The sequence below is a fragment of the Sesamum indicum genome, linkage group LG2 (genome assembly GCF_026168435.1).
Source record: "Sesamum indicum cultivar Baizhima isolate 11 linkage group LG2, ASM2616843v1, whole genome shotgun sequence".
Taxonomy (NCBI): domain Eukaryota; kingdom Viridiplantae; phylum Streptophyta; class Magnoliopsida; order Lamiales; family Pedaliaceae; genus Sesamum; species Sesamum indicum.
Window position 1 is genome coordinate 16,607,673 of NC_142658.1, and position 22,202 is coordinate 16,629,874.

Genomic DNA, 22,202 nt, shown 5'->3' on the forward strand with positions numbered 1-22,202 from the left:
TGCGCCGTTTGATTAATTAAAATAATCATCATAAAAATACTTTGACCCATTTGAGAGCATTAATAAGCACAAAACTCTACAATTGAATTTCTCAAACTTTTCTTCATGGAAAGGAAAAAAAATGAAAAAAGAAACAGCCTACTAAGAGAGTGGCTTAGAGATTGATTATAAATTTCAATTATCAATAATTAATATATCAAGTATCAATATTAAATATTTATAATTAATTAATGATTATTGTTGTAATATACTAATAATTACAATTAAAATAGAGTAACATTCATATATTAGTGGAATTCGAACACATGATAGTAACCGTGTTAGACTAGGAATTCCCTTTCGTTTTAGAATTTAAACATGTTTATTTTCATGTTTCTGTTGTGTTCTTGCTAAGTCCCGAGTTGATTCTTTCAGAGCGTGGGATCTCAGTTTCGTTAGCAAATTACTAAGTAATATAGCTGTACATGAATAGTCCATAAAAATATTTTAGAAAATTTCAAAAAATTATATAAAATTATAATTCATAACCCACAAGGATATTTTAATCTGTTCACCACAAAAATCGAATAGAAACCTAGCAGAGGCCAACATGATGGGCTCGTTGTTAGATAAAAAATATATACAATTATGCCAAAACCCGTGGTTACAATATACCCCAAAAATAATTGAACTTTAATTGCCATAGAAATCTGAATTAGAAAAGGGCCTACTGATGGAGATGATATGATATGATGCAAATTAATAAGACAAGTAGTTGCAGAAGATGAAGTGGTTAGTGGGTGGTAATGTGGACGCAGAGATGAAGATGATAATTGCAATGTAGATGGGGTCACAACTCATCACAATCCTGCACATAACTATATTTGGATGTGTGTTGTTGATGTCAATGGAGGCTCCAGAAAAGGGCCTATCACCTTTTGCACATGCATCTGCTCCTCTCCTCCCTTCTCTTCATGCTATATATTCCAATACTATATGACACAGGTAGGTAATAGATCTTGTCTAAAATAGTTCCCTCTTCTTTATTATTGCAAATTCTCATATTTCTTTTGTTTACCCATCAAGAGAAAAAAGAAAAAAGGGTTATGGCTTTCTTTTGAATTGTGTATATGATTATACATAATCTCTTTATTAACAGAATTCGGGATTTTTGTTACTTAACGACGTGTTGAACTGAATCGAATTTCAGTATATATGTTAAATAGTGTATTGAAATTCTATTCGGTAATTACTGAAAAAAAATTGGCTCGATTCGATAATTTGTCGAATAACCCGAATTGTTTTATTAAAAATAATCACAATTTTGTTGTATTTACATATATATATATTTATATTTATATTTTATTATGGGCTAAAGTGTATTTTATCCCATGTGTTTTGTTGAAAAAGCTAAAATCCACCTGTGTTTTGTAAAATTTAGCAAAAAAAAATCCATTTCGTTAGTAATTAACGGAAGATGCATTACACGCGCTCCTTGTGCGTATGGGGATGTCTTTTAATTGTTTTTCACCATATTTTTTAATGCTTTTTTTACTAAAATACCCTCATGGTATTTTTATGTTTTATATGTATACTTATTTATTTATTTTGAGTGATGTTTTTGCATTTTCATCTATTAAAAATAATATTTCTTTAAATATATTTACTTAAAATATGAAAAAAATAAATAAATTTTTGAAATTTTATAATTTAAATTCAAATATTAAATTAAATTAAATTTATATTTAAATAATTTTTATAATTGTTAAAACTGAAATTTAAAAATTATAATTCTTAAATCTAAAATTATTTTTGATTAATTAAAATTTATATTTAAATATATTTTTATTGTAAAATTATTTTTTATTAACTAAAAAGTATATTTATTATTATAATTATTTCTACTTAACTAAAATACATTTAATTAATATAATTAAAAAAATTGGGACAACGGCCAAGCGGAGGCGATGGTGGTGGGGGGAGGCAACGAGGTGGGGGTGGCGGTGATGGGGGGAGCCAGCTGGGTGGGTGGGTTGGGGGGGATTAATTTAGTTTTCGTTTTTAAGTAATTTTTTTATAATATATTTTTTAATTAATAAAATATTAACCCTTGATGTTTTTTATAAATTCAAGATCCAATAGTTAAGATCAATTGATTAGATCTGAGGCTTTGATATAATCACTACAAGTCCAACAGTTATTAAGATAAGAAATAATATATATTAAGTAAGGGTATAACGGTTATTTTATGTAAAAGTTAATGCTGTTAGTTAGATTTAACGAAAAGGAGGATTGAGCTACATTTAACAAAACAGAGAGAGGTGTTTTTTGCCTAATTTTAAAATAGAAGGAGGTTTTTAGCTGGTATCTTAAAATACAAGGAGATGTTATGCATTTTAGCATTTTTTTTTTATGCAGGGATATTTCCTGCATCCCTTATTGAGACCTTCATTATTTAAGATGAGACCTACAAAGATCAAGGCTAGCAACATTACTGAAGGTATATGTAACAGAAAATAGAACCTTGGAAGACCTATGGAGTGAAAGTATATGAAGATCATGAGAGCACTCTGAAGATAAAGGACATAGTGTTGTAAAAGCATTGCTAGAGCCACTTGCACTATCCTGTTCGCACAGTGTTGGTCCCCTGAAGCACCTCCTGTCTTTATCAACTACCATGGTACCATGGCCACCCGTCATATCAAAACACGATCCAATGGATCATATTACATCATATAAATCCACTCTTACATATAACTATAGCTCTTCACTTTCATAATCAGGTTCGAACACTCTATCTAACTGCATATATTTCAGGATTCTTATTGACTTGACCGTCGGAGAGCCATCACCAAAATCCCCTCTGGCCTGGATCTGATGTGTGTTTATCTCGCAAATCCTTAGTGACAACCCCCCATCTTGCAAAAGGTTGACCCTGAGACCCTCAAAGCCCTTTAGCTTACCTGTAGATACCTTCGTATTTTCAGAATACAACATTTGGTCGTCTGTGGCAAAATATAGTTCTTCTTGAGCACAAAGAAGATCGAATTTCGATTTGATTCAATTCAACCTGTAAATCGAATGCATACCCTAAATAGCACAGTATATCACTTTAATCAATACATAATATAACTAATAACAATTAAATCATTTGGAAAAACTAAGGAACTTTTGGTGGGACCTATGACCTCACCAATTGTACTCCCTCTTGCTATTCTTAATTCATTGTATAAGAGGTACATATTTTATGTTCAAATGTGTGCACAATTAATTTTAAATTCTAAAAATTAATTATATTATTTTAAAAATTAAATGTTAATTGAATAAATAAAAATAAAGTTGTGAGAAATTATTGAAAAGGAGAGGAAGAAGCAAAAGAGACCCATAGGTTGAGAAGAAAGAGAAATGTGAAGTTAAGAAGAGCCAGGAAATAAAGATTAATAAAAATAAAATAAAATAAAGAATGACAAACCAAAAACGTTAAAGACACCAAACACGTTCTTTTCAATTATTATTATGCCGTGTCAGCGCACAAGAGAATTATATTTCTAGAAGAATAAATAAATAAAATTATAAATAGTTTATTTTTTAAATATAAAATAAGTAAAATATAAATAATCTTTAATTTAAACTTAAAGTAATTAATAAATATTAAAATACATCCATATATTGAATATAAAAACAAATTTCTTTTCTCTTACAAACTGACTTTTTTATCAAACTTTAAATAGAAAATAAAAAATATTTTATTTCAGTGGAAAAATAAAATTCAAATAACCCAACGTGTGAAAAGAGTTCTTTCCTCTCTATTCTTTTTCAGACTAAATGGAAAAGTAGGGATAACACTCTATCCATTAGAAAGAATTGTCTCTGTGTGTATGTTTAAAATGTCTGTAATTGATTTATCGTCGTAAAAAATAAAAATATAATTTCATGTGAATCAATAAATAGATCATAGCGTCATTAGAAAAAATATGATTTCTTCTAAAGTTAATTATTATAATTAAAAGAAGAAATTATGGTAAATACAAATCAACTACGGCTTCACAACGACTATTAGAAGTTGTTTCTGCAAGTGTGTCCAAACATTAGCTATGGTGGTCAAAACTATGAGAAATATTTTGGCTATGGCTAAAAACCATGATCAATATTGATTAATCATGGTAAAAATTTAAATTTTTACTTTGATTTTATTTAACCATAGTTAATAGTATCGATTAAGCACGAATTTTAAGCCGGGGCATTTATAGCGTAACAAAAACTTAATACGTTTGTAGTGCGTACATTTAGCACCACCAAACCTTAGTAGAAATTAGAATCAGTATTTGACTTTAATTGCTACATCAAGACGTTCAGCTGTAATCATTTGAGATGAAAGCGATAAACTATTATTATTTAAAATAAATTGATTTGAATTATTCATACCCTAATTAACAAAACCAGATAAATTATACCAAAATAACACCTACTATACAATAGAACAACGTCGCATATATCGCATATATCAATGGGATTCATAGAGTATTAGCTTTGCCCATTTTCATTGGCTAAAAAAGATGTTCCCTTAAAACCCAAGTTGAACATTTAAACATGGCTATGCCTCAATTTTTTTATATTATGTCTACAACTTTCTCCACCTTGACTTTTGACTTAACCCTTAATTTTCTTTTACCAACTTTACAAATATTGGAGTATTTGGCATTATAAGGTATTTTTTTTATAATTAAATAAGATGATATTTCTTGATATATTTTTATTTAAATACATAAATATTTTTATAAATAGTACGCATTAGTTTAACTCCAAATAAAAATTTAATAGATAATTATTTTTAAAAAAAATAAAAAGAGATGAATTATTACCTAAACTTTTGAATAAAAATAATATATACGTACATTCATGCTAATCGAATATTAACATAGTTACCTACTCCTAATAGAATAAAAAAAAGTAGATTTTCAATAAAGCTAAAAGACCTAAGGAATTAGAACTATTATCCTACAGAGTTTCTTTTAGTAAGGAGAGTTTTCAATCAGCCATGACTCTCCGAATTAGCCACAAATTTTTAAAGATAATACATCAAATTTCATAAATAAGTTGATAATACATCAATTTTTTTCTATTTATAACTAATACTTGCAATGACTCTCGATTTTTATATTTTAGTCATTTATTTACTTTTTCTAAAACTCAAACACTTTTAAAGAACATAAATTTTTGCAAATACCCCCATGGTAAATAATTTCTGCTATAGATTTTTACTTTAGTTTCACCAAAATGAATTTTTTTTAATTAATAAAATTATGTAATTATTTATTTTTTGCTCTTGACTTAATTAATTGATATGTATGTTTATTTTTTTAATGGGTTCCTTTTTACTATTCATCTTACATGTTCAATAAATGAATGTGAACTCAATAGAAATTTATTAAATTAATTTTGACTTTATCAAACATATTATTTTATAAAATAAAGAATGTATTAATTGATTTAATATGTAAAATGGTGGGATCAATATTATATAATTCCACTCAAGTTAAAGGAACCTCACCACACCTATCACATCTAAGTAGTAGAAATTCACCAAATTGGAGCAAAAGGATGTTTGGTTGACTCTATAATTTAAAAGATTTTATTTAAAAAAATATAGTGTTTCAATAAAATAATATAATAAAACTCACAATATATAAGCCATGATAGTCTTGTAATTAATTTTAAAGAGTTAATTTATTAAAATTTTAAAAATAAATCACAAATTTCTTATTATTTTTAAAAGAACTTATAAGCCCGTGATTATAACATCTTATTTTAGAAAAAAATTGTAAACTTTTAAATTATCTTATAAAATATCTAAATTATATATAGCTTATCAACTCATCCAATTACTTTATATTTGGATTTTTAATTTCAAGTTATTTTATATTTATTTAGTATAAACACATTATGTATATAAAATTTTTCTTTGAATAAAATAAATAATATTTTATATATGAAATAAAATAATTCCAACTCATGCACCTTCCCTACAACTTAAATTTCCCTGTTGCAGGAGAAATGAATATATAGTGGTTGACTTGACGGCAGATTTCTAGAAAAGCAAAGCCCACAATCTATGACTTGGAAACGGCTGTTCAACGATTGCCCCTCACTCGAGATTTTACATTTCCTTCAACACATTAAAATATAGGGTTAATTATCAATAGTCCTCTTCAAAAATATAAAATTATATTTATTTATTTTTTAAAAAATTATACTTACATTTTATACGAAAGTTTTTCGTTTACACCTAACCTCTTTCTATTAGAATTTATTCGAAAAATATTAATTTTATCCATCATTTAATATTGTCATGTATATTTTTTGGACTTTAAGGGGAAATGTAAACACACACACATATATATATAATATATATGGAGCAATATTAACATATATATATATATATATATGGAGCAATATTAATATTATTACATTTTTTTTCTTATAAATATAAAATTATATCAACACACCAATGTTAAATGAGGGATAAAATTGAAATTTTTATGTAATTTGTTTTGCTAGCGTCAGCATGTTTCATCCATGCCTTAATGAAAGAAGGTCGGGTACAACCAGTAAACATTTTTAAGGGATGTATGTATAAATTTAAATTTTTTTGGGATAAAATATAATTTTTCATTTTTAGAGGGGTCTAAACATAATTAACCTTAAAAAACATGGACTTCTCATTGTTGGCACCTTTAGTCTGGATATTTCGAACTTTCTCCACACTGATTTCTAGATATTTTAATTCTAATTAAGAGGATTCACAAAAATCATAAAGTTGGGACAAAGAAAGTATAATTGAAGTAATTTGAGGATTGCATTCCTATATTAATAATATTTATATTTACTGATGCTACAAAGAAATGACTATTTTCTACATTACAAATGACTGTGGTTTGAAAATTAATATTTTTATCACGATCAAATAAAATTATAAACTTAAGTTTTAATTATAATAATTAATATCTATCAAAGGAAAGAATCGCGTCAACACCGCGTGTAGTTGCGCATGTTTGTTTTGCTTCATTTAGAAAAACACAACGCAGGTTTTTGGCATTAACAGGCGGATTTGGCACATTTTACATTTAGGGGAGGTCGCTCAGAATTTTCGTGAATTATTTCATAAATTACAAATTGTTACGCCCTAAAAATAATGGTACATCAGTATTATCTAACACAATCAACGCGAAAACTTAAATTTCGATCATAATTAATCAATATTTGGCACAGTTTTGACTATGGCCAAGTCAATTGTCATGATTTTTAGTTCGGAAAAAATGCAAGCAATCCCCGTGATGTTGCAAATGAGCCAATTACTCCCGTATAAAAATATAGTAATTTATCTTCTTGTACTTTTTAAAATGAAATAATTTATCTTTTTAGACAAAAAGGTAAATTGTTTTAAAAAATACAGGGGATAAATTATTATTTTTTTATTATAGAGAAATAATTTACTCATTTATAATATCACAATATATAAATTGCATTCAGCTCTTTTCAGTGACAGCTGATAGTTTGACTTCATTTTACAGAAATAACATCAACAATATTCATATTCACTAGTCAAATTTGCAATACGACGCAAGTAAAGAATACTACAAAGATGAGCAAATTTCCTTGTGTAAGTGCGACTTTCGTTTCCTGAACATTCTCAAAGTTCAAAAAACTTGTCAACGACGCCGTATTGAAAGGCTAAATCCAAGTCAAAATTATGTGGTCTTCATTGTTTTATATCAATAGACTTTAAGAACTAAGAGGGTGGACTATATGATCTTAATCAGACATACACGAGATCTGAAACTTCCCTCTAAGCTGCAGTAATATATGACTTCTTGAGGGTTCAAAAGAAATTTAGAAAAAAGAAAAGGGGTGTTTGGCTAAATTTATTTAAAAGATATTATAAGCTTATATGTATAGTAAAACTATGGAGTTTATAAAATATTAGGGGAAAATCGAAATTTTGTGCTCCATATAATAGGTTCAATTTTAATTTAGTCCCGAATAGTACACATTAAACATTTCTCACATTGTGTCCATGCATTATAAAAAATTCTCAATGTTGGTCCCAAGTGACTTTTCCGTCCAAATTTGAATGGAGAAGTCACGTGAATTAATCGTTGCAGTAAAAAAAAGCTGATTTTTTGAGGGAAAATTGCACGTGAGCATCACATGCGTATTATGGTTGACTTGAAGAAAAGAGACTTAATTTCCCTTGCCCTAATCTGCCAAAATTACTCCGAAATCAAGAACAGTAAATTCTTCCCACCCGAAACTAAGCCTGAAACCAGAGAAAGTGAAGAGATAATCGTGGTGTACTGTACTCTAATCGACTATCGGATTCGATTACACTCAATCTAAACGATTAAAAAAGAAAATTAACCAAGACATCAATAATACATAAAACAACATTTTCACTCTCCATTGCAATATTATAATAACTTCTTGAATTTTTTTCATTTTTTCTTCCATGCTCGTCACTTTTCTTCAAAATTCAAGTATAACAACATTATATTTTCTTTACATTGGTGGATCTTTCGAAACAAAAAAAAAAAAAACACCCACCTGCAATGTCACCACAATTGTAAAATCTTCTATCTAGATTATTGTTGGTCCACGAAGTCCTCAAATACGCCCTTCCCCAACAAACAATAACATGTGGGTTCTTCGCTCACCCAATTTCTTGTACATACTCTTGGTTGACATTAGCTTATTTCAGCTTTTAAAGTTAATCTTTTTAGTGCAAAAATATTAGTTTGACACTCAAAAATATTAATTTGAGCCCTAACTTCTGTTTTCTCCTCATAAAGTCGTGTTTTAACGGAAAAGTCATGTGGGATTAATATTGATAATTTTTTTAGTACATGGAATACAATGTGAGAAAAGTGTAATATGGGGGACTAAACTGAAAATGAGCTTATTATATGGGATCAAAAATATAATTTTTTCAAATATTAATAATTTGTACTAAATTGAAAATGAGCTTATTATATGGGACCAAAAATATAATTTTTTTCAAATATTAATAATTTGTACTAAATTGAAAATGAGTTTATTATATAGGACCAAAAATACAAATTTTTTCAAATATTAATAATTTGTACTAAATTGAAAATGAGCTTATTATATGGGACAAAAAAATACAATTTTTTCAAATATTAATAATGACACATTTATAACTAATTTGAAGTAATTTGTTAAAAATATCTTAGAAATAAGTTTGCAATTCCTTACTTTTCTTTTTCAAGAGCTTGTAAGCGCCTATAATATTATTTTTAGAGCTTACAAGGTATTCTTTTTTAAAAAAAAAATTATCAAACACTTTGTAACATCAATCTTATAACCTCAATAATCTTTTTATAAGATATTTTAAAGAACTTAATTAAAACTCACCCGAATATTCTCTAAATTGAAAAGGACTTTCACTACCAAAAAAAAAAAAAAAAAAAAAAACAGAATTTGAGGCGGGCTTAAGAACGATTTTTTTTTTTTTTTTTTGCCTTTTCTACGATTTTGAATTGACGGAATCAATTTGAACCAGATTTTGAAACGATTTTGGAACGGTTCACCTTCCGTTGTAATAGACGGCGTTACAAATAATTTGGAATGATTGGTGAAGGACCGTTCCAAATTGGAACGGATATTGTAACACACTGCAAATGACCGTTCCTATTGTTGAAATCGAATATAAAAATATATTTATTTAATTGGAACACGTTGGACTAATTTTTGAACGGTTATGTATCGTAATTGTTGTTTTATTTAGAGCGATAATAGTAATACTAATGCTTGATTTTTGGAACAGTATGCAGTTGACCTAGTGATGTATTTTGGAACAGTATTTGGGATTGTATTGTGATTCAAATTTGAAATACTTTTAGGCCCGTTTCTTTTTTTGTTTGAAACAGTAAATCACAGTGATGCTATCCGAAATTACATGTGTGCCCTTAAGAAAGCTACCATGATCTGAACAATGGAAAATCGGATTAGATCAGATGTAGACTACTTTGATCAATTACCAAACTCCTAACTCATTTGTAAAAAGAGCTGGAATTGGAGAAATTGGACAAAATTGTTTACTTCTTGACCACACTGAAAGCTAAGGTTGTACCACATTTATTTGTAAATAATATAATACATTAAACTGTTCTTGATAAGGGGGTTCAATCTACGTTGTAATGATTGAACTTGGGCAATTATTGAAGAATACATTGTTGATTGTATGTGAATAATTATTTATGTTGAGAATATATATAGAGGGGTTGGAGAGTGCTTCAGTTATTGTAAGATTTTCAATTAATTATTTCATATTTTAAGATTATTAAATGAATAACCTTTAATAAAACATATCATCCTTAAGCCTCGTTTGCTTTGTATGATGGGATTAGACGTGCTGAAATTTAATAAAACCTATCATCCTTTAATAAGACATTTTAGTGTGGAAACGAAAACTTGTGGTTGAGGCATGTGTTGGAGAAACCCTTCTCTCTATCAGATGTCAATGGTAAAACATTGATTGTGTCGATGAGTGTTGAAGATATGAATATTATTAGAGGTGATCTCATGTGATGAAAAGTGGGATTTAGAGAAAGAAGCTAATGAACTATAGATGGATAAAAGTGACTTATAATATGCCAACGAGATCTAATTTAGTTGATGAAGTTGAGGCTCTATGATTTTAAAAGTCATGGGTCCGAACCCAATATATATCTGGAATGTTGTTTTACTGCATAATATGTGTTGTTTAAATTTTAATTTATCTACACTATTCCACGCATAAAGCGGGATTCGGATACATGCCCTCTCTAAGGTCATGGCATCTCAATTGAGCTAAACCTCGTTGGCCTGTAATTATCTTTATTGGGTATTAATATTTAAAAAAAGAAAGTGGCCTAAAGTACAAGAAGACCAATTTCTAAGTAATTTTTTCTCGTCTTTATTCCTTTTTTCTATTGATTGTGGTGTGCAATCTCCATTTTGTCCATTTTTTTTTTTGCTTCTTCTTGTGGCTTGTAATCATCATATAGGGTTAAATTGGTAATTTGACGTCTTGGGTCTAACATATGACTTGATTTGTTGGGCAGAAGTTTCTCCCACTCTTATGATTCTTGTTTTTATTATAAAAATAAGATTCAATTTGTTAAATTGTAAATATATATACTTTCGCCGTAAATTATTTATTAAATAAAACGTAATGTGATTCTATTCACTCTGAATGTTTATTATGAATAAAGAAAATATTAATGATCATAGTATGGCATTAAAATTATTTTTTTATATATATTTATGAATGATAAAAGTTCTTTTTTTTTCTTTTTTTGTAACTATAACATTGTTATAGTTTTTGCATTAACAATATTTGCACAAAAATTTTCGCTAAAAATAATTACCGAAAAAAAATATGTATAGAATTGTGATAATAAATAATTAGTGGCATATATATGTACTATATTTTTTGTTTAATGTAAATTACATTTAACCAAAAAAAATAATTAGTGGCATATATATGTACTATGTAGTAACAAGAAATTTAATTGTTATTATATTTGTGTTTGCACTACTCTCTCATTAGATATAACACGAGCTAGTTTTCTATAACGACAACTATGTACATAATTTTTATCATAAATAATTATTATGATAAGATTAATATTCTCACCTTTATTTTCTTAATTATTTTTCAAATTTTTATATCCGTTCGAGAAACACACATTGAAGATGGATCATTTTATTTCTTCATATTTTCTTAAAATAATAAATTATTTTCTCACCAAATAGACAGTACGACCCTTTTTAGAGAACACAAAAATATATATATATATTTTTTGTTTTTTTTCATAAAAAATTATTTAAACATCTCAAATAATACATGTGGACAATTTATCCCTTGAGATATTCCAAGAAAACAAATATAGTGGACACAAATCTCAAAGGAAAGAGAGACAATACATGTGAGCTCCCAATCGTGGGAATGCGTCCGAACCCTACACGTGAACTTGTCGTCTTCTCGTTCGGTCCCATGTAAGATTTATGGTGCATCTGTCCGCTGCAATTTGCCAAATCTTGCTGCATGCATCGAATCCATAACCCTCTCCCGACGCTTTTCCCACGCTCCAATGCGCGCAATGCAAACAATCATATCGCGACGCATCCGTCTGCGCACCGCGCACCTAGTACGCCGTCCCAAAGGGTTAACGCTTGCGAGTTAAGGGATCCGAATTTTGGGTTAATCGCATTGTGCGGGTTACGAAAAATAATATTAATACGTACAACATTCATTTGGTTGATAAAGTATATTAAGTTATTGGGGTTAACGTAATTGGTGAAGTTGAGAATCCAATTATGGAAATGAACTCTGTCATATTTGTGGGATGTTGTATTTACTATATAGTAGGTGTTGTCTGTTGTGATAATATGTGTTGGTTAAATTTTAGTTATTTGATGTTATATATTGTTTGGATGAAAAAGTATATTAAGATATTAATTATTAAATGATTTTCTTATGTAGTGATCGAAGCTTTAAATGATATGATTGTTGAATATAGTATTAAAATTAATGTAATTTATTACACTTATACTCTTTTGAAAAAATATAATTATACACTACAACAATTTTTCGTCTAAGTATCACATAAAATAAACCCTATATGTATGAATAAACATAATCTAGGCCCTGCTGAGTATATATATGCAATCTCCTCATAACAACAAGCACAATTAACTTCACATCCACACAAGATTATATATATATATCAAACACCACAAACTAAAATATTATAATAGGTTTACATGCCGCCCTCACCCTCATTTTTAATTCATATTTGTACATCCCTAAAATATATATATTCTTTTTTGTTTAATTGATGAGTGAGAAGAAACTGCATACTGGCCCGAGTTGACTAAAATACAAGGTCTGGACCTAGCCCTCGGTGGAGAGACATTACAAGATCTACACCTGAAAAATATGAGTAGAGGAATGAGACTGCAACCTAATATTTAAATAACCAGCAACATATATAAAACAAAATTAATTTGATTCCGACATATTTAACTTTTTTTTTTTTATATCGCATTCATCCCATAACAGGACAATCAATTCCACTATTTTCTTCCTAGTTTGCTTACAAAAATGTGATATAGTATTTTTCTCCATTAACTCAACTTCACCGTTCATCACATACGTGTAAGTGCGTCCCCTGGATATGCCACACAGGCTAGTTAATATCATCACATCATAGCTCTTTTATTTGACATCATAGCTCTTTTCATTTTGCATCAAAGCTTTTTCATTCACATCATAACTCTTTTCATTTCGTATCATAGGCCTTTTCACCTCATTTTGTCACACACGCTATTCAAGATCATCAAAGGTATTTACATAATAATTATATTTTATTTCCATCACTCTCTTATTTTCACATATCACCGTTATTGTATAATGCATGGAAAACTAAAAAAAATACCTGACACAGTATCGAACACGGACATGACTTAGACACCCCTCAGACATGTGTCGGACAGGGCATCTACGTTTATGAAATTATAAAATAAGAAAAGAAAAAAAGGACACAGTGTCATACATGCTATGGACACGCTTGTTGATATGCCCTTACAAAAAACATAACTTTGGGCTTAATAAAAAATAAAAAATAAATAATAAATAATTAGTTCCTCACAAACTAAAAATTTTGGGATTAAATTACTAAAAATTTGAAATATAATCATGATGATTTAACTTGTAGGAATTGTTTTCATTCCATACTTCTTGAAATAAACTGATTATGTATATTTTTGGAAAAAAATATTTTTTTAGTCCGTTAAGTATGCCCAATTTTAGTTTTAGTCCTATAAGTATGCCCCTTTTTTATTAACTCCAGTAACTTGCAAAATTGATTATATTTAGTCCTCCGATGGACTGAATTTATAATTTACGTCGGAAAAGTGATATGGCTGGACACCTAGATGCGTTTTTGTTTATTTATAATCCTATATGGCTAAAACCATGATGTGGAAGACAAGTTAGTCATCTTTTGGAGGGAAGAAAAGTGACTTTTCCCTCCAAAACACTTTTCCTAACCAACAAAATATATTTTCTTCTCTCCATGCTTGCACAAATCCATTTCTCTCATTTATCTCTCGGCTCCAATGTCTTCTTTCATAGAAAGACCATTTTTTTGTTACTGCGGAAAGAAAGCAATGGTTCAGACTTCTTGGACTAATCAAAATCCAAGAAGGAGGTTCTATTCCTATCAAGATTACAAGGTAATAAGCTCACTTTTTTCCCTAATCAATTTTTTTTTTATTTTTTTCGAATTTTTTGAATGAATTTAGTTTTGTAGAGAGAAGGGTCTGCCCAGTCAGCATACAAGCCACATATGCAAGCGACGTACTCTCCCATGTGGCATGACACGTGGTTAATTGGCCGAAAATTGGACCAACTAATTTACACATTGACAAATTTCAGGTAAATTTAAAATTTTGGCCAAAAACAAAGTAGAAAACCCTCAAACGGACTAAATCTAATCAATTTTGCAAGTTACTGGAATTAATAAAAAATGAGCATACTTATAGGATAAAACTAAAATTGGACATACTTAACGGACTAAAAAAATATTTTTCCCGTATATTTTTTAAACTACATTTGATTAATAATTTAAATGTAAGACATACTTATTTTATGTTTTGTCTCGATATTTTTCATATGACATACTTTAATTTTTATGGAATATATATTTTAAAAAGATATATTATATATAATCTTGTCAGTATTGTATCGTATCTTTAGTTTTCTAAATCTTTTGTATTGCTGTGTTCGTATCGTATCGTGTCAATCCATACATCACAATAGTTTTGTAACCAACTAATCATATGAAACCCCATATTATCACACCCTCATTTACAAGCACATGATAATAGCATCATACGACTCACGGAACATAGAAGTAAATTTTCTCATTTTGTTTCCAATTATTAGGGGTAAAGCATAAAATCACACATACCATACGCAGTAATTCATTCATGCACTTCAAACATGAAGTCATATCGAGATAGAAGGGTAATTACTATATTTGGTTCTTTAAGTTTTCATTTAGAATTGTTTTAGTCCCTCAAGTTCATTTCTTAACTTTAGTATTCCTAAATTTTAAATTTTATCTTAGTTTAGTCCCTCTGACTATTTTCTGACAAAAATATGGCTGGAGCTTAACTTGTTCGAGGTTAAAATGATCAATTTAAATTTGATTTTATCATTGTAGTCCTTTAAATTTATAAAATTATCAAATTAGTCTTTTTTAAAACAAAAAAAAACTTTTTCATTAAAATTAAATCTAATAAAATTAAATTTTAACAATGTTTAAAGAAACAAAATTGGTAGCATGTATTTTTAATTAGATTATAATTTGGTGGATTTCATATATATATAAAATTCATCTTAAGAGGTTCCAAAAATATATTTTATAGAATTTTTTTTATAAAAGTATATTTTTGGAACCTCTTAAAATGAATTATATATATATGAAATCCAACAAAAAAAATCTAGATAAAATATACCAACTTTTTGTTCAAAAATCTAAATATTTAATAAATATTTTTTAAGGTTTAATTTTTTAGTCTTATCTTTAACTTTTGAAATAAAAAATTACGAACTTAGATTCTTTTTATTATATTTTCATATTAGACAAGTCTTACACAATTTATATTAGAAAGTTTTCTTTATGCATCTATAAATATATAAATTGCTTACATAAGAGTAATATCCAAAGAAAAAAGAAAATATATAGATAATGCTAATTATTTACTTAATTACCTCGATCTTACAATTATTTAATTAGAAGATCCGGAGTTGTTCAGACCTCTATTTTATCCATAAATTCTATAATAAGTTATAATACATATAATCAATATACAGTGAATATTGTAATTTCTAGATAAAATATTAAATAGAATTTGTAAACTTTCCACCAACCTCTCAATATTTCATTTTTATGGAAACTTATATCTTCTTTCCGTTTATCTAAATAACTAGACAACCTAAACTTATCAATTATATATATAGCAACATATATATAAATCTATGCTTAACTTATATGAATTTATTTTAGGGAAAAGTATTATTTTAGTCCGTTAAGTATGCATAATTTTAATTTTAGTCCGATAACTATATTCATTTTTGTTTAGGTCCAGTAACTTACGGAATTGCTTACTTTTAATCTTCTGGCAGATTTTCGGACAATTTTACTCGTATACAACGTATACAACTTTTGAAAGGCAGTTTTAGTCCATATGCACTCATAGGGGTAAAATTATCTGAAAATCTGTCAAATGACTAAAAGTAAGCAATTTCGTAAATTATTAGATCTAAACAAAAATGGACATAGTTATCGGATTTAAATTAAAATTAGGCATACTTAGCGGACTAAAATAATACTTTCCCTTTATTTTATTAAACCTCTCATATCTTATAGTTGTCATTCTTGATAACATTTTTGAATTAAATTATCTCACAAATTTTATGTCCCCTATAATAAATATAAAATTTTTCAAATATAACTTCCTAATATATCTCAAATATAATTTTATAATACTTTTATTAATTTTTCATCAATTACTCACTATTACAGCAATTAATTAAACATCTACATATATAATTTGATAATCCAGTTAATTAAGTCAAATAATAAATTATAACAATAACTACATTAAATAAATTTAGAAATTTAATGAACTAGGTGTAACATCCCTAATTCAAATATCTAACTAATCAATAATCAAATTCATTAGATTTTCTGATTAAATAATAAATCGAATAATAAAAATTAGATTCAACAACTTTACTAATTAAATAATATCAATTTATTAATTACTAAATAATTTAAAGTATTAATTGCTTACCCGTTTTAGACAGCAGAAGTGAAACAGGTTATGAAAACTTCAACTTCAAATGCTTGTGGTGTGTGTGTGGGGTAATATTTATATTATTTTTTTTTGTTCATAAAAATTATAATTTGCCCCTTCACTTCTTAATTCATATAATTTTAACCCCAAATATTTTGTAAAATTTCAATTTAGTCTCTTCAAATTTTAGTATATCCAGATTTCAACCTATAATTTTTCAGTAATTAATTTATTTTTTTTTTATACTTACCCATTAATCCCACAATTATGTATTAAAATCTTCAGAGATTACACCCGAGGATTGCTGATCCCCCAACTATTGGGAGATGACCTTCCACCGAATTCGTAAGAATTCTTAATTGAATACATGGGGGGTTCATTCTTCTCCAACCGGCTGATAGTTGCCTACGAATAGAGAGCTCCTCTAATGGGAGAAGACAAATTCTGCTTTGATATTACAACTTTCACCTTCATGCAACAACTTTAACTGAAATTAATTACTTTATTTCGTATTTATAGTTTAATTTCAATGTCAATGTCTCCTTTATACACAAAAACAAGCAATAATTCTCTCTTTTTTACTATTTTTTTCTAGCATCACACCCATAGTTTCTTCAATTAAATTCTAAATCTTCTTTCAAAAACACATAAAGGGCTTTTTTAATATTAGTCTTAATTATAAATATTTTTTATTATTTAAAAAATTATAAATATTGTTCTAAAATTATCTAACAAATACTCCCTGCCCCCCTCATATTGAGCTGTTATAAAGGGGTATTTGTTAATTTTTTATAATTTTAGACAGTATTTATAATTTTTTAAATATTAAAAAGATATTTATAATTATAAAAAATTTCAGGAGAGCCCGTTCTTGAAGAAAAGGAAGTGAACTGGATTTAGGGCTTGAGAGATTGATCTTATTTTAGGCCCAATTTACTTGGATGGACTGGGCCAGATACTGGACCTGGTCCTTCATTTACATGCAAATTGCCTGGGCCTATTATAATCAGCTCGGACAGGGATTATGACAAGCCCCCTCTATGTTATTCCATCAGGACCACTTCGATTAGATTGATCGAAAATTACAAAGTTGTCATCAGTTATGTATAATAAATAAAAAAAATTAATTCAAACCTCGTTTAAATTTAAATTAATTATATGATAAATGTAATTCAAAAGAACAAAGAAGGACAAGATGAAGGGAGTGCGAGAAAGAGAAAATTCATGTGTGTGTGTGTGTGTGAGAGAGAGAGAGAGAAAGGCTAATTTGAGAGTGAGTTATCTTATGATAGGATTGTTTGTTAGTGTTTTTGACCTAATCAAAACTACTAGATATATCGAAACACTCCATACACAAACCCTTGTCGAAATTTTCAGCATTCCAAGAGCAAAATTTCGTCCATGTCATCCTCCAAAATCAGCCAACCGTTTATTTGACCTAGACAAAATTAAACCGGGTCAGTGGTTTGGTCAAAAGTGGATTAGGCTCTCATAGATTAAGCCCATGTCCGATGAATCTAAATTAAGTCTAATTTAATTTTAAGTCCATCACTTTAAGTCCTTTAACCCAATTAAAAGACCCAAATTCACTCTCTCATTTAATTTATAAACCCAATCCATACATAACTCAAGCCCATCTAAATTAATCCAATTACTTTGAAATGCCTAAAACCCAAAATTAACTAATTCAATTAATCAATCTTTGAAAAAATCCAACCTAGGGATTTATAAATAAATGATCCAATCATTTATTCTATCTCCAAGAAATTATTTAATTATTCTCTACCTTTCGAAATTAATTTCATCATAATCTGGTGATTGGAGTACGATTCTTTAGGTTCACACTCAATTAGATTTGGGCGTGTGTTACCAATATAATTAATTAAATTAAGTTTAAGTAATTATTTTTCATTATCCAATAACAAAAAATAGCAGGTTACCATGAGCGGTCGTATAGCAACAGTCCATGATACTAGAGACTAGGTGAATTATGCGTGAACATTTAGGCTCTGAGTTTCATACGGGTACGTTCCTACTGTCAACAGTCTCTCGATCTTAGTCTAAAACATGAAATTGGGCGTCGGTTCCCATCCTTGACTAGGCATTTATGCTTCATACTCGAGATGCGTTTACTCTACTAATGATTTTAGAAAATCCCTTCAACTTGTTTATCCCAAATTTTATTAAGCTTCTGTACACGAGTACCTTCTACACCCTAAGATAGGACACAAATAAAGTTGTGTTGTATATTGTTGAAGAAGCTAAGTATCTACAAACTATCTACAGTGGTAGTATAATGGGGGAAGTCCATAAAACCCATGGTTCGAAATACACAGTGGCAAAGGCAGTTAAACTAAGGTATGAATTTATGTAAGCTTTATTTTTCCAAAAGTATGTTGGGTCTGATTAAGAGTATGTAGATGGACTACGAGACTTTGATCATTAAAAGCGCAAAATGTTCATTAATTGGCATAAAGACCAAAAGTGTTAACATTAAAAAGATACAGAACTAAAATTGCTAGATCCTTTAAACTTACAAGATAAAAAATACAATTAAACCAATACATATATATATATGTAGATGCTTTAAAACCAACATATATAGCAAGCTTTTATTTATTATTTATACATAAACCACAAGTACCTGATTGTTGCTACAAAAAAGTGTACAAACGACATTCTAAAAAAGTAAACTAAAAAGGAAACAAACGTACACTGCTAGCCAGCAAGCCCAACTGATTATAAACATACAAATATGAGTACGTGGTACTAACATTACACACACACATACGTATAAATTAGTTAAGTTGAAATGAAGTGTCGTAAGCAACTCCGGCCTTCCACTCACTGGGAATGGCACTTGCAATCTGCACCCATTTCCCTTCACCATAAGCGCCACCGGACACTTGGAACCTCATGCTTAGAGCACCCACTGGAGGGTTTGCCATGTCCCACACCGCACCATACGCCCTGCGCATTCCCCTCCACTCCTTGCAATCCTCCTATATATATACACACATGCATATATATCAACAATATCTAAACGTTTAAATAATTAATTATTTTAATTATATTATTAACATTTCTTCCCATGAAAATAGCTTCTCCTGGTTCCTTTTCAAAATAAAAGTTTAGATAAGGGTTGGAAAGAAGTTGAGAAAATACACTATATATAATAAAAAAATAATATCAAATGATATTTTTTTAAAAAGATTTCATGAAATATATTTATATATACATATATTAAAAAATAATAATTTTTATCTTGTTATAATATAATTATTAATAACAGATTTTGCATAAAGTTTGTCGATGGACAAATAGAGACACGTTCATAGTGTCAATTCTGTTGGTTGTTATTCATTGTCATTACGTATATGGAAAATTTCTTACCCGAATCAAATTTGGTCGAACCAAATCAATCACAGAACATGTATGTGTAAACCAATCACACGGCAAGTGTATTGCACTTGTCATATGATTTGTTCAGGTTCGGCCGTATTGAGTCCAGACTAGAATTTCCCAATACATCACGGACTATATTGTGCGTGTGTATAGAACTAATAGACAAAAGGTGCGTAAATAAATGTAGGTAGGCGTATATGTACCTGCCACAGTTCAACAGCAGTGATGTCGTAGATTCCAGCTTGGTAAATAGGTACAATGGCCAAGTAATTAGGGAACTTGCTGTGTTCATGAACTTTGAACATGAGGTTGTTGGAATAGCCACACGGAATGCGTCGATACTCGACGTCGACTACACCGTATGCAAAGAGATCGGCAGCCATGTTGGGGCGAGCCAGATTGGCGTAGGCGCGCAGGTTCAGAATGAAGTCTGTGTTGTCTCCCTCCCCATAGTCCGTCACCACAACCTTTGTTCCCTCATCGCTGCAGTGTGATGGGATTTTGCACCTTACCTAACAACATCCATTCATGAGTGGTGCATGCACATTTGGAAAGAGAATTCAGAACTGTACTGGATTGTATATGATCATGGTTGTCCTTTTCATGCATTTTTTAATGTAATTAATTAGTGTTAAATTTCACGTCTTATACATCTAAAAGTTCAAACTGTTAAATAATTATTTAATATTAAAACTTTAATACGCTTTCTGACCAGCAAATCGTGAAATTTAACTTTCTATTAACGAACGATGAGAAGATTCGAACTTAATACTTCTTGTTTAGTCCGACTCTTATACCGTGTTAAAATGACCACATGCACGTCAAGTAACACCCTCCCCCGTTCGACTTTTGCACATAAAAACCTTTCTTTTCATATATGGATAATAATAAGATTTAAATCTGGTTCGATTTTATACTATGTTCAATGATCAGATTATCTAAAAGTTTAAATTATTAAGAAAAATTATTTGATGTTAATATATTATAATTAAGTGAATTGGAGTTACCTGGTAGCAGGCTCCACAGCCAGTTCCATTCCTGTAAAGCCTCGAGACTCCGCTCACCTCACCGTTGTTCACTGTCCTCCCATATTCTCCAAACCCACATGCTCCAGCTGCAATAATTATTCATCAGTTACCATAACTTATTATATTATTATTTTATTTTAAATCACGATTCGTTATATTATTATTAATATATTTAAAAAATTTATATTAATATAACTTTTTTTTGTAATAAAAAAATTAATAACCCACTGACACTCTATCCACTTATAAACACAACATGCATTATTTAAAAACAAAAAAAACCCACAGCATGCATTATTATTTAACATAACTAATTAATTAATATTACTTTATATAATTGTATACGCTTGTAGTCTGTATGTATATTATGCTTAAATTTCTAGAAATTTTAGTTCGAACCAAGTCCCATTAAACTCAGCCTGATCATGTGACGAGTGAAAGATTATACTTATTGTATGATTGGTTTATAATCTAACAAAATGATGATCGATTATAGCAAGTGTACGTAGTAACACATATAATATAATCGACCAAATTTTATCAAACCTCACTCGAGTAAGAATACATTTCAGGAAAGTTAATTAGAAGGATAGAGAAGAAGGAAGTAGAAGGCACATACTAGGGTTTCCATAGCAGTCGGGGCTTCCATAATAGGTTGCTCTAGAGCAGACATAACTCTCCTGGCCATAACTCAATGAGGCTGCAAGTAGAACAACAATGAGTTGTGAGAAAATAAGGTTGTAATGGTTTTTAACAGTTGAACCCATATCTTGACATAAACAGTAGTGATGAATTAAGGGTAGCTTGTTCTGATCAGACACAAATCAGCAAGAATATTATACAGAGAGAAAGGTGTGTGTA

The 22,202-nt window shown here is 29.0% G+C and overlaps 1 protein-coding gene across 1 annotated transcript; it reads right to left on the reverse strand.

Annotated features, from left to right (window-relative positions):
• Nucleotides 1-19,508: 19,508 nt before the first annotated feature.
• EXLB1 (expansin-like B1) lies at nt 19,509-22,202 on the reverse strand. The gene is made up of 4 exons (XM_011071946.3): nt 21,961-22,202; nt 21,321-21,427; nt 20,517-20,825; nt 19,509-19,910 (listed from the first exon to the last, which is right to left on the reverse strand). The coding sequence occupies exons 1-4, from the start codon at nt 22,106-22,108 to the stop codon at nt 19,707-19,709; spliced, it is 768 nt and encodes a 255-aa protein (XP_011070248.1). The 5' UTR covers nt 22,109-22,202; the 3' UTR covers nt 19,509-19,706.

Coding starts and splice junctions, on each gene's coding strand:
- EXLB1 (XM_011071946.3), bottom strand. CDS start 22,108: ATGGGTTCAACTGTTAAAAACCATTACAACCTTATTTTCTCACAACTC. Junction 21,428..21,960: donor CGACTGCTATGGAAACCCTA/GTATGTGCCTTC, acceptor TAATTATTGCAG/CTGGAGCATGTGGGTTTGGA. Junction 20,826..21,320: donor GCTGTGGAGCCTGCTACCAG/GTAACTCCAATT, acceptor GGATGTTGTTAG/GTAAGGTGCAAAATCCCATC.